Source organism: Onychomys torridus, chromosome 22, assembly GCF_903995425.1.
Source record: "Onychomys torridus chromosome 22, mOncTor1.1, whole genome shotgun sequence".
NCBI lineage: Eukaryota > Metazoa > Chordata > Mammalia > Rodentia > Cricetidae > Onychomys > Onychomys torridus.
The window spans coordinates 36,637,678-36,654,014 of record NC_050464.1 but is presented as its reverse complement, the minus strand read 5'-3'; the positions used below and the strand labels follow the sequence as shown (position 1 = coordinate 36,654,014).

General features: G+C 50.1%; 1 protein-coding gene across 1 annotated transcript in view; it reads left to right on the top strand.

Annotated features, from left to right (window-relative positions):
- Positions 1-9,963, top strand: part of Cit (citron rho-interacting serine/threonine kinase) — a 169,239-nt gene extending 159,276 nt beyond the window's left edge. Inside the window, exons 42-48 of the mRNA XM_036171663.1 lie at positions 143-251; positions 349-477; positions 1,041-1,121; positions 2,936-3,014; positions 3,119-3,298; positions 8,708-9,014; positions 9,930-9,963. Of these exons, the coding sequence (XP_036027556.1) occupies positions 143-251; positions 349-477; positions 1,041-1,121; positions 2,936-3,014; positions 3,119-3,298; positions 8,708-9,014; positions 9,930-9,953 (909 nt within the window). The 3' untranslated portion in view covers positions 9,954-9,963. The remainder of the gene's footprint in view (positions 1-142; positions 252-348; positions 478-1,040; positions 1,122-2,935; positions 3,015-3,118; positions 3,299-8,707; positions 9,015-9,929) is intronic.
- The last annotated feature ends 6,374 nt before the right edge of the window (positions 9,964-16,337 follow it).

The following is a 16,337-nucleotide window of genomic DNA, read 5'->3' as shown; positions in this document are numbered from 1 at the left end:
GTAGAGCAACGGTTACGAGGTAGCGAACAGGCTGGCAGTCATCCTGGCGGGCAGGCATAGCATGAGAGGCTAGAGGCGCAGGCCGAAACAGCAGCAGAGACGAGGTGTCCTGCGTCATCTCTGACCCCCTGTTCCCCCTCAGGAGATAGAGACCTCCGAGCCCTGCAGCTGCATCCACTTCACCAATTACAGCATCCTCATCGGAACCAACAAATTCTACGAGATCGACATGAAGCAGTACACGCTCGAGGGTAGGGCTGCGCCTTCCTCCCCACCCCACAGGGCCCGGGCCTCGAGGAGGGGAGCTCGGGCGTCGTTCCTGAAGCCCCTTCTCGCCTGCCTTCACAGAGTTCCTGGACAAGAACGACCACTCTTTGGCACCGGCTGTTTTCGCTTCTTCGTCCCACAGCTTCCCCGTGTCCATCGTGCAGGCGAATGGCGCTGGGCAGCGGGAGGAGTACCTGTTGTGCTTCCACGGTCAGTCCCCAGCCTGGGCCCGTCACCTTCCCCTTGGTCAGCAGGGTGGGGGATATTTGATTTGCCCAGCATCGTGGATGCCCTCTGAGGTTCCCCCTCCCCGACCGGGGCTGCAGCCCGGCTATCTTGACACTTCCTTCCTGCCCGCCCCTCCATCTTCCTGTCACACACCTTCTTCCTCTGTTTTGGCTTTTGCTGCTTTTTCTCTTGATATTTTCTTTCTTTTTAATCACTGGGTGTGCCCCCCCCCCCCTGACTCTCTCCCTCCTCCTCTCTCTTCCCTATCTGTCTATCCGTCTCGTCTCCTTCCCTCCCCCCTTCTTTTCCCATTTCCTTCCCCACTTTGCTTGAATTCTCTTTCTGGGATAAATCTGATTAAGGAGAAGACGTGACTGAAGCAAATCCTCATTTTAATTTGAACTAGGAGATGGTTCTGCAGAGGCTGTCTGGTTGTGACAGTCTAGTTAAAACTGACCACTTGTCCCAGGGGTTTGCTCCTGTCCTTCCGTCATAGCGTATGTGGCCTCTGGAGCTAATGCCTCCATGCTCTTGACACCTTACAGAATTTGGGGTGTTCGTGGATTCCTATGGAAGACGTAGCCGCACAGATGATCTCAAGTGGAGTCGCTTACCTCTGGCCTTTGGTATGTGAAGAACCTGGTGGGGGTGTGGGGGGCTCCTGCTCGCTGAAGCTTGTGTTCTAGGAAGGAATTGTGTGGAGTTCTTGGCTTCAGCCTGGTGCTGGTATATCCTAATGGACTTCAGTAGCGTGGGGTGTGTTTACCTAACGGAGAATGTGTAAGTCAAATCTCATACCAGGCCACAGTCCAGCCTGTGAAATGTTTACAATTTTATGATACAAAAGAGAATATTCCCTGTGGTGTGAAGTCATTTTCAAGGCTGTATAGTGTTCCATAGTGGAACACACATTAGTTAATTCTGACTAGGCAGAACGAGGTCACACCTATTCATTCTATAAGTATCAACACTGTGGTAGGCATCCTTGAACTTACTGTGAACACTTGTCAGATTGTGTCCTTTGGTTGTAAGTCTCTAAATGTAGATGGGTCAAAGAACGAACACACATACATACAGGTCTATAAGACAAGACTATGTGGATATTCTACAGCGCTATTATGGCCAAAAGAAGACAGACAGACAGACAGACACACAGACACACACACACACACCCCAGGTAAATAAATGTAAAAGAAAATACTTTCTTGCTCACCTATTGCTACCTAATAACCCTTTCTGGACCTCTGTGGTTACCCAGGACTCTGGGTCTGCTCAGGTCTGCCCCTGGTGGCATCAGTAGGGCTCTGGACCAAGGAGAAAGTGCCAAAACAGCCTCCAAAATGAGGAGAAAAACAGTTGCTTTTCTTGCGCATGGCACGGGCTTGGGGGTCACTCACTCAGCTAGAGACCACTGTTCCCCTCTGTGTGGACTCTTCCAAGAGTATAAACAATGCCGGGCGGTGGTGCACACCTTTAATCCCAGCACTCGGAAGGCAGAGGCAGGTGGATCTCTGTGAGTTCAAGGCCAGCCTGGGCTACAAAGTGAGTTCCAGGACAGGCTCCAAATCTACACAGAGAAACCCTGTCTCGAAAAACAAAACAAAACAAAAAACAAAACAATAATAATAAAATAAAAATAAATAAATAAAAAAGAGTATAAACAGATGCCATGGCCTTTCACATGCACGGCATTTTGCTGGTTCAAGCAGACCAACAGGACAGCTATGTTCAAAGCCCAACGCCTGCCTGAGGGCAGAGTCATGGCTTGCCATAGGAGCAGCAGTGAGGACCAGCTTTCCCCTCCAGAAGAACAGGGCCTCTCCTGTCTTCTCTAGTTCTAGTGACACCGTCGTACAGAGATGAGTATTGAGAGTGGACGCTGTGGCTGCCCACACAGGAGGGTCTGGATTTCAAGGCCAGCCTGGGCTACATAGGGAGTCTGTATCTACAAAATGAAACAAATAATAATAATAATAGTAAAAACACACAGCAATATCTAAATACCTATCTTTTAAAAATTTTACTTGGAGAGGCTGGAGAGATGGCTCATTTCCCAGTGTTTTGTGCAAATACAAGCGTATAATAGACTTCTCCCCATCGTGAGGGTAGCATGCTCCCTGAATCCTTCTGAACTCACCCCACTGGTTGAGCGGTGCACTGTGGGTAGGTGCAGGGTTTCCTGGTGCATCTCTTACCTGGGCAGAGTTCCACAGGCATGCCGTAATGTACTTTTTAACCAACTCCTTTGATGCTATAACGATGCAACATGGCAGCGAACGAACCCAGCCGCGTGCGATGACGCTGTGTAGGGAAGTGTTCGTACAGTACTGGCTTCTGGGTCGCCGGTCCTTTTGCAAGTCTTGATTTGCCTTCTTCTCCCCTCCCTCCCCCATCCTCCTTTTCCTGCTCATGCTCATCCTCCGTGACGGCCGCCCTGCAGCCTACAGAGAACCCTATCTGTTCGTGACTCACTTCAACTCACTGGAAGTAATTGAGATCCAGGCACGTTCCTCCCTGGGGTAAGCATTTCCCTCCATGCTTTGAGGACAAGTTTAAGGGCAGGAACGCCACGTAGCAATGGAGGTAACCAGTAATGAATGTCAACTCTCCTGGAACCCTGCAGGACCCCTGCCCGAGCCTATCTGGAAATCCCGAACCCGCGCTACCTGGGCCCCGCAATTTCCTCCGGAGCGATTTACCTGGCCTCCTCCTACCAGGACAAGTTAAGGGTCATATGCTGCAAAGGAAACCTTGTGAAGGAGTCTGGCACTGACCAGCACCGGGTGCCCTCCACCTCCCGCAGGTACCGACCTTCCTCCTCCCTCCAGGGCTAAGGAACGTCTCCATTTTGTGCTCAAGGCAGTCCAGCTTTTGGTGTGTGGCGCGAGTTTGTAAGCATCACCAGTATTGTGAAGGGCTCTCCCGCGGCTGACGTTGCCCTGAGGGTGTCTCCAGTGGCTCTGTTGTGTTCGGTGGCACACAACTTACACTCTGCTGCTTTGGTGTGTGTCTTTGTCATGTGTCAGGGAGATGTGTGGCCTCTCCTTTGTGCCGCTCAAATCCGGTGTGACAGAGGGGCAACTGGAACTCTGGTTCTAGTCCTGATGGGCCTGCAGCCTAGACTTGGGGCCAGGACTTCTCTAAAGAAACAGCAACGGGGTGGCGTCAGGAGGGCTGGGAGGCAAGATGTATAGAGGAGGTCCAGAGGTGTGAGGCGTGGCAGTGGGGCCGTGGCTTCCGAGGCTACCCAGAGGCCTCTATGGAGCCTGAGAACTCTTCAGAGGTTTAAATTTTTATTTTAAAACTTGTATTTATTTTTGTGTTGGTAATCTAACCCAAGGTGTAGAACCCAAAAAGCATAAAGAAGTACAGTATCCTGGGTTTCTTTTCTTTCTTGTGTTTAAGAAAACATTTAAAGGTTAATGTATTTTTGTTTTTTGAGACAAAGTCTTACTGTGTAGCCTTGGCTGGCCTGGAACTCACTATAGACCAGGCTGACCTCAGACTCACACAGACCCATCCTCCTCTGCCTCCCAGCTCAATTTTTTTTTCAATTTTTATGTTATGTATATGAGTATTTTGCCTGTATATATGTGTGCCTTGTGCCCGAGGAGGTTAGAAGAGGGTGTTGGATCCCCTGGAACTGGAGTTCTAGACAGTTGTGACCCACTGTGTGGGTGCTGGGAACTGAACCCAGGTCCTCTGGAAGAGCAGCTAGTGAGTGCTCTTAACCTCTGAGCCATCACACTAGCCCCCTTTCCCTTATTTAAAGAGATAACGGTCTTGTTAAGTTGCCCGCCGCCCTGAACTCCTGGCTGAGACAGCCCTCTTGCCTCATCCATTAAGGGGCTGGACCTGGCTCCTCCTCTTCTTCTTCCCTTTTGCCCCCACTCCACCACAAGCCAGGAAAGAACCAATTTTTATAACCTTTTACTTTTACATTTCTATTTAGAGACCTTTCTGCATATATATGTGTACAACTCCATGTTTGCTACTCCATAAAAATAATAAAATGGAGTAGCTTGTTTTCTGGTACTATGGCAAAATACCTGGTGCTGAGTTAGTTCTAAAGAAAGAGGCTCATGGTTCTGTTCTGAAGTTGAGGGCCCACAGCATCCTCATTGTCAGTGCCTTGGGGGGTTGTGCAGGGCATCACAGGGTAAGAAACAGGGTCTTTGTATCAAGCCCTGCTCACTTCTAAAGGCTCTGCCTCCACCTCCAGATACCATATTGGATTCCGTTCCAGCTCTCTGAATACCTCATGGCAAGGACTAGAGAGATGGCCCAGTGGTTAAGAGCGTGTGTTGCTCTTATAGAGAACTCTCATTGGCCCCAGCAGCCATATGGGGGCACGGGGGGGGGGGGGGGGGGGGGGGGGCTCACAGCTCCCTGTCACTCCAGCTCCGGGTATCCCGATGCCCTCTTCTGGTCTCTGTGGACACTTGCGCATCCAGTCCACACATGAACCCTCCAGCCGTCTAGACGGCACCGAGTTCTCTCCTGGGATCCCTGCACACCGTAAGAACTGCTGGAGTGACCCTTTACAGTCCAGCATTTTTATAGCTGTAGCCAGTCTCTACCAGTAGCTAACTTTAGAACGTTCTATTATTACCCCAAAAGAAGTTTGTTTTCCTCTACTTCAGTGACTGCCTGAGGTACTCATCCCATGTAGCGAGGGCTACTGTCCAACTGCCGGGCAGGGGCCTTTCTTGTCCAGTAAGCCCCAGGTCCAGTCCAACAAAGAGTCCTGAGTGCCAGTGGGTCTTTTCCAGGCCAGATATTGATCCCGTTCTGGAAGTAGGCTTCAGCCCAATCTGTGCCTCCCAGTCATTGCCAGACTGCAGATTTTTCACTGTGACTGTCTGGTTACAAGTCCACCGGCTTCAACTCTACCATAGATCCGGAGAGAGACACGGGCACAGGACGTGCCCAGTTGTCATGGAGCCATACCAAATTTGGTTTTCTTGCAAAAATGCTGTTGGATTGCTGCAAGCTGGTTTTGCAATGCCCTTGGTCAGCATGCATGAGTGTGCATGTGTGCGTGGTTTTTTTTGGCAGAATTGGCTGAGACTTGAACCCTGGGCCTGGCATACTAGCAAAGAGTTCTGCCACTGAGCCACCCCTGGCCCTCAGGATGGTCAGTGTGGCTTTAATCAATCTAGGACCTGGATGAAAAACCTGAACTGACAAATGACCAGGAGCTCCTAGATTTTATGTGAAGCTGTCTCAGAAGGTCTCAAAACACCAGGGTTGGTTCTGCATCCGGTGAGGTTGGTTTTGCCCATCTTTGTGTGGCCGCTCTTTGCTCTCACGGAGAAGCAGGTCCTCAGAGGGTCTCACCTCCGTTCCAGCCTCCTCCCCTCTTCCTTCTGACAGAAGGGGCCGTGTGTTAGGGATGCTTGACTGTGCCCTGAAGTCTTGGCAATGGCTTCAGGGCAGCACAGGAAGTGGCCTCCTCCTCTTGTGCTTGGCTCTTCTTGTTCCTCAGTTTACTTAAATGCTCCTGTCCTGAGCATCAGCAGCTCTCTCGATGGCTTCCAGTCTGTTGCTGGACCTTCACCCACTCTGAAAATTGAGGGGTCTGTAGGCCACCGTCAGAGGGTGTGTGATGGCAAGTAGAATCCTGATAGGTGTCGCCGAGTCTGCCGCCCTGGGGGCTGCACCTACACGTAGTTCCGTCAGCTGGGTGTAGAAGTTGGTTGCCTCATCCTGGCCCAGAAGACTGGAAACCAGAACCACATCCAAGCTGGAGATGTTGGTCCACAAAAGCTCTGAGCGTTAACCCAGGGGACAAGTTCACTGACCTATGGTATTGCTTTTTTTGGACACTTCTACTCTGTACAGAGCTGTAGGGATCCCCTGCCAGGTGCCAGGCATCACATCTGGGGCTCTGGAATGCAATGCTGAGGGCACCTTCTTTATTCCTCTAGGGCCTATAATTAGGTGGGTGAACACTGAGTGTTCAAAGGTACTTAGATATTGTAAATGACAGACATATCTTCAGTGTTCTAACGCTCTGCAAGGACAAGCCATCTCTCTTGTTGATAGACAGGAGCCAACGTTTCCGAGCTGTGTAGTCCTGGCCCCACTGTTCTGGAAGTGGCAGAGTACTGTGCACACTTTCCTGAACCTGAACGTGGCTTGGCGATGCTTACCTCTTTGTCAGTGTGATTTTAACTGCGCGGATGTCCTGAAAGGCCAATGCCAATGCTTCTCTCTTCATTTGATCCCATCTTCAGAGTGATGGCGTTGCGGACCAGGGTACACCCCTAAAGTGTCTTGACTCTTGGTGTTGTTCCCAATCATGCCAGAAGGGGGTCTAAGTGTTGGGGCATGTTGCTCCTGACCCTGCATGGTCCCACTGTAAGGATCTGCTTGTTCTGTTGTCCAGAAGGGCCCCAGTTGCTGTGAATGGGGCAGGAATAATGCTCTGGCTTCCCTGGGGGGGGTGCCAGGCAAGTCCCACTCACACCTGCACTCAGTGCTCAGCTCCCATTCTGCTTGTAGAATGGTCTTGTTTTCTCCTGACTGCCTTGGCTGCCTGTCATTCACAGCAGGCTCCATTTTCCTGGTCCGTTCAGCAGAGCAGCGGACATAACTCTACAGAAACCTATAAAATGGATGTGGTAGCTCATCGGCCATTATAGATATGGCGATGGAAGACTGCCCACTGGGCCTCAAATGATGAGTGTCCTTTTACTTCTCATTAATCTCAGCTGAGGCCCTGAATGATTCTCTGGACACAGCACCCTCCAGCTCGCCTTGTGATGGGCCCCTGCAGACACATTCCAGAATTTCTCTTTCATTGCGAATAGGCTTAATGTATTTCTCCCCCTGAGATGTATTTGTTTTAATGCGTCTTCTGTCTCTCCAAGCTCTGCAGCCCGAGTTGTGTATGGACTTTGGTTTCAGATGTAGAAATGAGTTCCCTTACATTTAATACTGCAGAGACGTGGTGTGGGGCTGGCTTTCAGAGCGGTTATCTGAATCACCAGTTAGCCTGCCTGGGGAATCGAGGGCCACAGCAGAAAGCTGTTCACGACCACAAGAAGACCTCCGCAAGCTGGCCTGGTTTTGGTAAAACCTGGATTTGATCCAGGCCAGACAGGGCTGAGGGTTGAATTGAACCTACGGAAAGGTCGATGGGGGTGTGGGGGGAGTGGTGGCTGGGGTGATGATGGCTGTAGTTCCATAGTAGATGGCTTGCCTCATATGCATAAGGCCTGGGTTTCAGTTTTTAGTACCATTGAGGAAAGAGGCGGGGGGGAGGCCTTGTGTCCTCAGTGGATTGGCGGGGGGGGGGGAGAGGGGAGGCTGGGGTCAGAGGTTGTTAATGGTTAATCTCTGGGCCAAGGTAAGCTAGGTGGATTATTGCCGTCTGTCCTGTTTGGTTTTCTGATTTTTATCAGGCGTCATCTTCTTGCCATAACTGGGAATTGTCAACCTTCTGAGCAGCGTCTGTATCAGGAGAGGGAAAAGGTGACCAAACACTGAGCACAAGGCTGTCACAGATCCGGCCCCTGATGGTGACAGCCTTTCTCAAAGCTGCTCCCTTCTAAAGGCCTCGATGGGCCTCTGACTCCTGGGTTATGAGAGGCTCTGCCCCTAACAGGAGACTTCTGGGAAATATTCAGTTGGTATGATAGAGCGTGGAGATCATGACCCCCAGACTGGACCTCTTGGGTCCTAGTGCCTGCTCCTACCCCCTCTTCCCTCTCGCGCCTCCACCCACCCACCCCCTGCCCCTCCACCATGCACTTGTCTGTGCAGCCAGAGCTTGTTCCCATCTGGTGGTGTTAGGAGGCAGTGAGGCAAAGTGTAGCCGGCCTAGCCAAGGCGGGAACATGGTGAGTATGCAGCAGGCAGGAACTGGTGCTGACACCTGGAAGCTTAGGTTTTTGTTTTTTGTTTTTTTTAATCCTCATCCTCAGGTCTAAGCTTTTTCTAATAAGAGTGAGTAGTAGATATGCCTTTAACCCCCAGTCCTCGGGAGCTGAGGCAGGGGTACTATGACTTTGAAACCAGCTTGGGCCTCATAGTGAGTTCTAGGCCAGCTGCAGCTACAGAGTGAGAGTCTGTTTCAAAAACTAAACCAAACAGACGGAACAGCCGGCAGTGAGAAGCAGCCTGCTTAGATAATTAGATGGGAAGGGACTTCCAGCTTCGGTACTCTGACTTCTCAGCCCCCTGACTCTCTTATTGTCCCCAGCAGCCCCAACAAGCGAGGCCCCCCCACATACAACGAGCACATCACTAAACGTGTGGCCTCCAGTCCGGCGCCACCGGAAGGCCCCAGCCACCCCCGAGAGCCAAGCACACCCCACCGCTACCGAGACCGAGAGGGCCGGGCAGAGCTGCGCAGGGACAAGTCCCCAGGCCGTCCCCTGGAGCGGGAGAAGTCCCCGGGCCGGATGCTCAGCACGAGGAGAGAGCGGTCCCCAGGGAGACTGTTTGAAGACAGCAGTAGGGGCCGGCTGCCTGCGGGAGCCGTGAGGACCCCACTGTCCCAGGTTAACAAGGTAAGGCAGCAGCATCCTCTTGGCTGCTGTTGTAACAGTGGGACTCCATCACTGTGGCTCAGGCTTGTGGGAAGCAAAAGCTTTATTTAAGGTGCTTCCTTCACAGGTGACAACTTGTGATTTAAAGGAAGGGTGTGTGTGCATACCTCAAAATGTAACAGCTACCAAAGGGTATGTTGTTCCCTGCCCGAGAGGCAGTATTAGTGGCTTCTAGGTCTATTCTGTGCATACAAGCAAATATATGTGCCCCCTCCTGTAAATACAGAATATGACATTTTAGATACCTTCAGACACACAAACAAACACATATGCATTATAGACACTGATATTTTTTCTGGAAGTTACTAGAAGCTTGTAAGTAGGCTTTTGCTTCCTAGAACTGTGAGTTTTTACAAAGTCTGAAGTAGTACCCATGTGATTTTTCAGATAGTGTGTGAATCAGTAGATGGAGATGTTGGAGCAGGTAACTCATGAGTGTGCGCACATGGACCCTGGGGTCCATTCTCTTGGGGGGGCCATCCAGTTTCTAGGGCCCACCCTAGGTAGAGGTGCTGCCTTCCTGTCCCCTGGGGATCATTTTCTGAGTGGCATTCCACTACCGATGCTCCTACAGCACTTCTGGTTAGAGGAAGGAGAAAAGCCACGTAGATGGTTTCCCATTAGAACTGAGTGTGCATATTTGTGCACGCACCTGTGCAAATTCAGTTGTTTTTTTTCTTTTTTCAGTGACTTGTTTCATGCCTGACCCCATGCCTTGAGGGCTGGCTCTGTTAGGTTGTCACTGTTGTATATGGCACCACTGTCAACCGCTGGAGGGACTGGACAGGCACCAGAAAGTAATACTTGCCTCACACAGGGAGCTGGCAGTTCCAGGCCTTGGATGCTAAAACCCCCTTCTCTTTATTTTGCTCGTAGGTCTGGGACCAGTCTTCAGTATAAGTCTCAACCAGAAAAAACAACTCCTCATTCTCAGTCTGCAGGAAAACACGGCACCCCAGGTCTCCGCTGCAGGGGACCCTGGCGCCCGTCGGCTAGGCCCGCATTCGGCACAGCTGGGTCCAGACTGTCCTTGGCACGGATACCCCCATCTCCAAGGGGTGCAGATAGCCAAGGCTCTTAGGCGCTGCCAGCACTCAGACCCCCGCCTCCCGGGGGGGGGGTCCCCTTCCTGCAGTCATCTTCTTTGCACTTTGTTTCCCTTTGACAGCATTCAGAGACTTTTGTATTTAGCTCCAGCCTGTACCCGTTCATCAAAGGAAGCCAACCGGACACAAACTGTGGCTGGAAGTCTACCTGCTACTCTAAGATCCTTGGGTTGGTTGGTTTTTCTTTGATTTTTTTTTCCTCCCTTTTTTTTTTCTCTTTTTCTTTCTTTCTTTCTTTCTTTCTTTCTTTTTTTTTTTAAAGACAACAGAATTCTCAGTAGATTTGGATAGCGACGTATTTCCTGTTGTAGTCGTTTTTAGCTAGATCACACCATCAGGTCTTTGGCACCGACACGTAGCATAGAAAAGTCCCCGTTGGTTGGCTAGCCTCCCGTAGCTCATTCTTGTCCTGGTCCATTCTCATAGATGGCTCTGTTTTACCCAGGGTGACATGTAGCCAAATGTTTACCGTTCTCATTGCCTTTTACGGCCTTGACAACTTCCCTTCCCACCAGCTGAGAATGTATGGAGGTCAATGGGGCCTCAGCTCGGAGGCAGTGACCTGGGGCCAAGGGACCTCATCCAGCTCTACTTCCCCTACCCCTCAGCGTCATCTGTCCAGCCTGCTTCCCCAGCTTTCCACGTAGCTTTGGCCAGGAAAGCACGCAATAGACTTGCTCCAAGCCCAGCATTACTAGGCCTTGGGGTTGGGCCTGGGACCCGGGGCACCCACCTCCTGCTCTGAGGATCGGTGTGTTGCTGCTGCTCCTCACTCCTCTGGAATGGGGAAGAGACCTGTCTGGGAGCCCTGCATGGCGGATCACTGCATGTGCTGCCCCCGACCTGGCTGACCCCTCCCTGGGTTGCTCTGCCAATGTATTGCTGCCATCCCATAACCCCACCAAATCGAGACCCTCTGATGACTTGTCAACTAACTGGCCACGACAGGCTGCAGTCTGTAGCGCTGAACAAACAAACAAAAAACAAAAACAAAACGCTCAAGCCTTACGACCAGAGAAGGATTTCAGCAAACCACACTTCTCCCTCAGTTTCCTCTCCTGCCTTCGAGCTCCCTGCTGACTTCAAGGATGACTGTGTTCACACACACACACACACACACACACACACACACACACACACACACCAACCCAGCACGGTTCTGCCCCCACAAAACTGTGACTTCGCAGATGAGCCTTTCCCTAGGGCTGGACCTAAGGCCAGGACATCGGAGAGAAGCCGCAGCTCGACTCCCCCAGCCCCGTGGGGCTGGCGAGTCCCCCCTTAGGTGCAGTGCGGCTCGCCCAGTCTCTCCCCGCACTCTGTAGAGTGCAGAATTCCTGGCAACTGGATAGAATCATCTTAGAGGCTTTGCAGTTGGCAAGCTAACTAGCGGCCTTACTTCTGCCTTTAACCCCCTCAAGGCCTCTTCCGCTTTGGATTCTCCACGACGCTTAGGCGTGCCTCCACAGCTAAGGCACATCCTAGGTAGGCTGAAAGGTGGTGGACCTGTCCCCACCACAGCAGGTGACCGTGCCTGTGTTCTCAGCCCACGTGTCCACCGTCCACGTCACCTCCCAGAATGCAACCTGGCCTAAATGCCGGCTCCTTCCTGCTCGTCTCTTAACCTAAGTGCTTTCTCGTTGGAAACGCCCGTGACCCTCCATGTCCAGCGCCCTGCTGCTGTGTTGTATGTGTTGCTTGGAATCTCTGGGGTCGTGTCCCCTCTCCCCATCCCCCCAGGGCAGATCTGACTGACTGACTGCTGAAGTTTTTGTCTCTTGGTCCACACGTTTTTTTGGAATGGTCCCTGATAACTGGTCTTCAGTCTTGGCATTTCATCTAGGACCTCCACGAGAACTGGGCGCCTTGAGCCCTGACTGTATATTGCGCGTCGTCTCATCTGTGAAGTGCTTCCCGCTACATAGAACTAACTAGCTCAAAAGACTGTACATATTTACAAGAAACTTTATATTCGTAACAAAAAAAAAAAAGGACATTGAATTGGTTTCTACTTTTTTATTGTAAAAGGTGCATTTTTCAACACTCACTTTTTGTTTTCAACGGTGGTAGCCGTGGACAGCCATCTCCGCCACCGGAGTGGGGAGCTCTCTGGGTGATCACCGAGATGCCAGCAGGAAATAATCGTAACCCGAAATCGCAGTCAGAAGCTTATCAGCATCTATAAGATTCTAGGTCTCCAAAAGTACAGGCTTTTTTTCTTCATTACCTTTTTTATTCAGAACGAGGAGAATTCATGGACAGTTCCAGATCCACCTCGAGAGGAATGAACTTTGTTGTTGAACAATAGTGAAATAAAGCAATGATCTCAAAATGTCCGCTCCCTTGGCATCCTTTTTTCTCGTCAGAGACCCAAAAAATGCCACGGCCAAGGCCAGTGCGGGCTCACTGGCACAGCACTTCCACTCCGAGGGAGGCTCTTCTGCGGGGTGTGCCTGGCTGGCCAGAATCAGAGTCTTGGAATTAAGTATTGGGGGCACACTTAGTTTGGTCACTGCTTCTGTGAACCAGGCACTTATTAGTAAGGTCATTTTTTAGGGCAGGGAACTGGAAAGCTTAAACAGCCACCTAGGCTACTTTAAAAGGATTAGTCTAGAACAGCTTAGCTGTAAGCAGCTAACCAGGAAAACAGGTCAACACAGGATTTTTCTGATCCCATTATGCTGAGGCCACTGAGAACTTAATACTGCACTTCTCTTTGGAGGGAGTTCAGATGAAGGTAACTGAATGCTTCCGGTTCTGACTAGATACTTACTGTCTGCAAGGTAAATTGTCTCCCCCACTTTGAAGTTATGTAGTCCAGAAAAAACATTTTTCTCCCCCGTGATACCTGTTGCCTTTCATCTTTGACTAAAATCTAACAAGGTAATCACATGTAGTTAAAAGTTGACTTTGAGGGTCAAATCTACCAGGCTTCTGCTATAGAGGCTCTGTTCCTTGTGACTGTGGGAAAGAAAATGACTCACAAAGGAGGAAATGAGATATTGCAACTTCTTCCCAGAGAACAAACATTAGAAAAATGTCCGTTAACGATCAGCTAACCATTTCAGTTCTTAGCCCAAGGATTCTTGGCAGCCAGGGGCTGCCTTAAAAGCTAAGTAAACAGAGTTTGGTTCCAAAAGGAACTTGCTCAGAGGTCTTTTGGACCTGAAGAGACCTACCCCTACAAAACAACCGTGAAATTATTCAGTCACACTGTAAAATGAGGCTCAGCCCTAGACAGCTTAGTTCTCACCAGACTCAAGACATTGAGTTCGGACCAAGTTTCACAACCATGGAACTTTTGGTTCCTGGGGCCAAAAAAAAAAAAGTCAGTCTACCTAGTAGGACTGAACAGCTAGTCTACAGAAAAGGACCTTTGGCCAAAGGTTAGTTTAGAACACTCATGAAGACCCACAGCAAAGGTGAAGTTGGCCCTGCAGGGGTGGGGCAGCCGAGCTTCCACCATAGTTACATTGGCTCCTTTCAGTGTTTCTCAGCCAGGACAGAGTTCCCCTTCCTTCCCCTACAGGATGCTAGAGTGATACTAGTGTATCTGAGTGATAGTCTTAGTTGCCATAAGTATGGGTTCCTAGCGGTATCCAGTGGGTAGAGAGGTCAGAACAGCGCTATAAATACCCTATAATTCACAGCCTTCATCCCCAGGAGTAAGGAATGATCTGTATCTGCAGTGCCAAGATTAAGAAACTGCTGTAGCTGTTCCAGCAAGAGGCAGTTCCGGTCAGATCTTTCTTGCTGGTTTAAGTGCTGCGTGTTCTGTCTGCAGCCATCAGATGTTGAATCTGTTTCCCTGAACCTGAGGGGACTGTGGGTGGAAACAGTATAGCAATGGCTGCTCTCCCTTGGATCTGTCAATGAGTGACAGAGTGGTTGGCCCAGAAGGGGTTATTAGAGGTGGAGGAAAGGACTTTGAAAGTGACTCTGCTACTGTACATGCCTGAGGCACCCTCAGAGAGCCACAAACTAGGAAAAGTGCAGTTGACGCAGGCTGTGCACCTGGAGCTCTCTACTGGTCTCCCTGGCTGTGGAGTTTCCAGATGGGACTGATGAAGTCCCTTTGGGGTGGGGATAGGGCAACAGTAAGGGCTAGCCTACTGACGTGGGCCCCAGTGACAGTTGCTGAGTCCCAGAGACCAGCTTGTAGGATCCGCTCCAAGGTTCCCGAGAACTCAGAGTTCTCAGGAAGACTGGATGATTCATACAATTAACTGAGGTGATGGGCTTTACAGGAAACACAGACATATTTACGACTTCTTTGCTTTCTCTTAAAGATGGGAGGCTCAAAGACAGAAGGCTCAAGTTTCTGTGTGTCCATTAATCTGCTGGGTACAAGTGTTGGAGACTCATCGGAAGCAGGATTAACTCAATGACTGCCTACCCCAGGCTTGGGTCTTCATCACATTGTTCAGACTGTTAACACAGGTAGATGTTTTTGTGTACTGCTGCTGTCCTACCCCAGGCTTGGGTCTTCATCACATTGTTCAGACTGTTAACACAGGTAGATGTTTTTGTGTACTGCTGCTGTAGTAAATTGCACCCGAGATGGTGTAATTTATAAAGAACAAATTTCTTGCACTTCTGGAGATTAGGAAGTCTGAGACAAGGTGCTATGGGTGTGGTTGCCCGGCCAGGGCTGCTGTAGGCTTCCAAGATGAACCTTTTGTTTCGAAACTCTCCACGGGGGCTTTTTCCTCACATGGTGGAAGTCATGAAGGCAAGCTAGCCAAAAGGTTCACGAAGCCCTGTTGTAAGGCCTCCTCCCTCATGAGGGTTTGGGGAGGAGGCTCTCACGACCTAACCACCTCTTCAACAGCACCTTTTAAGACCACCACAGTGCAGACAACTGAGCTTCAGACGGGACACAGTCAGACCATAGCAGATGAGACACCAGGAGAACTCATCGTAAGCTGGAATGTGAGCTAGTGCTCATGTTCAAAGAACCTTGTTCTCTAAAATGCTCCAGTCTCGGCCCTCAGCCATGGATGTCTAGGATTTCCTAAGGAGCTGATGTTACATTATAGTTTCCTTGTCTGGTGCCCTGACTTCCTGTTTGTGGTCAAAACCCACTCATGTTTTGTGGCTCCCAATGTGAGGTAAGGGGGTCCCAGGTGTCATCATGCCTGGTCCAACCCCACTTGTTTTTCAGGGAGAGGCCATCCCTCGAAGCCATGTGATTTACCTCTGCATCTACTATGGGGTGAATAGTGGGCTCAAAGGCTTTGTCAAGCTGGTGACCCGGAAGTGGCCTTGGCTGGTGACCCAGTCTTGGAGTACTTTCAACTTCCTCACATCTACACCCGCAAGTAGAGACAAAGGGAAGGAAGTGGCCTTGCCTGGATCCTCTGGATTCGGTGTTTTCATAGATGGTTTTACGATTGTTGTGGTTAACTGCCTAGAAAGATGTCACACAGGGGTCTCCTGGCACCCACTCATTCAACCTATGCAAACCAAAGATGTTTACTAAGAATTTTTATTTTATCATTCCCCAAATAATACAGCCTGTTTGCATAAATTTACACTGTATTAAGCATAAGGGAAAATGTGTGTAGCTTATATGGAAATATTATACTATTTTATCTGTGCTTTGAGGGGCTGGAGACCTTCATAATGGTAGCAGAGATAGAACCATCCCCTGGGGATACTGAGAAACCACTGTATTGATCCCACAGTCCCCTTACATTTGCATGATTTTCAGGCTCTATAAAGTAATTTGTGTTTACATTTCCAGAGGGAAGAAATACATCTTCACTAAAAAGCAACTTGAAGTAAGCTTTTGTAGCCATGGAACCAGTCCTTACCTATACAGAGAATGCTAGCTAACAGCAAGTGTGACCTGGGTCACAGTACACAGCTGGACAGGTGGCTGTACTTCCATGGGCTGGGCAACACAGCTGCTCTTTTTCCATTTCTTTGAAGTAATTTACTCCCATTGCCTTTAGCCCCTGGGTCTGGGATCTCTGGGCCTGTGGGCATCTTCTGGACCGCTGGGGACTGCTCTTTGAGAAAAAGATCTTTTAATAAATATGCACACAGAATATTCATGTTCTCATTTTCTGAGAGTGTGCCTGCTCTCTGCCACTTGCATATACTAATCGTCTCCCTTAGGAGCCACTGATGATCCCGGGGCTGTCACTCATAGGGCGGGCTCCAGGTTTTACGT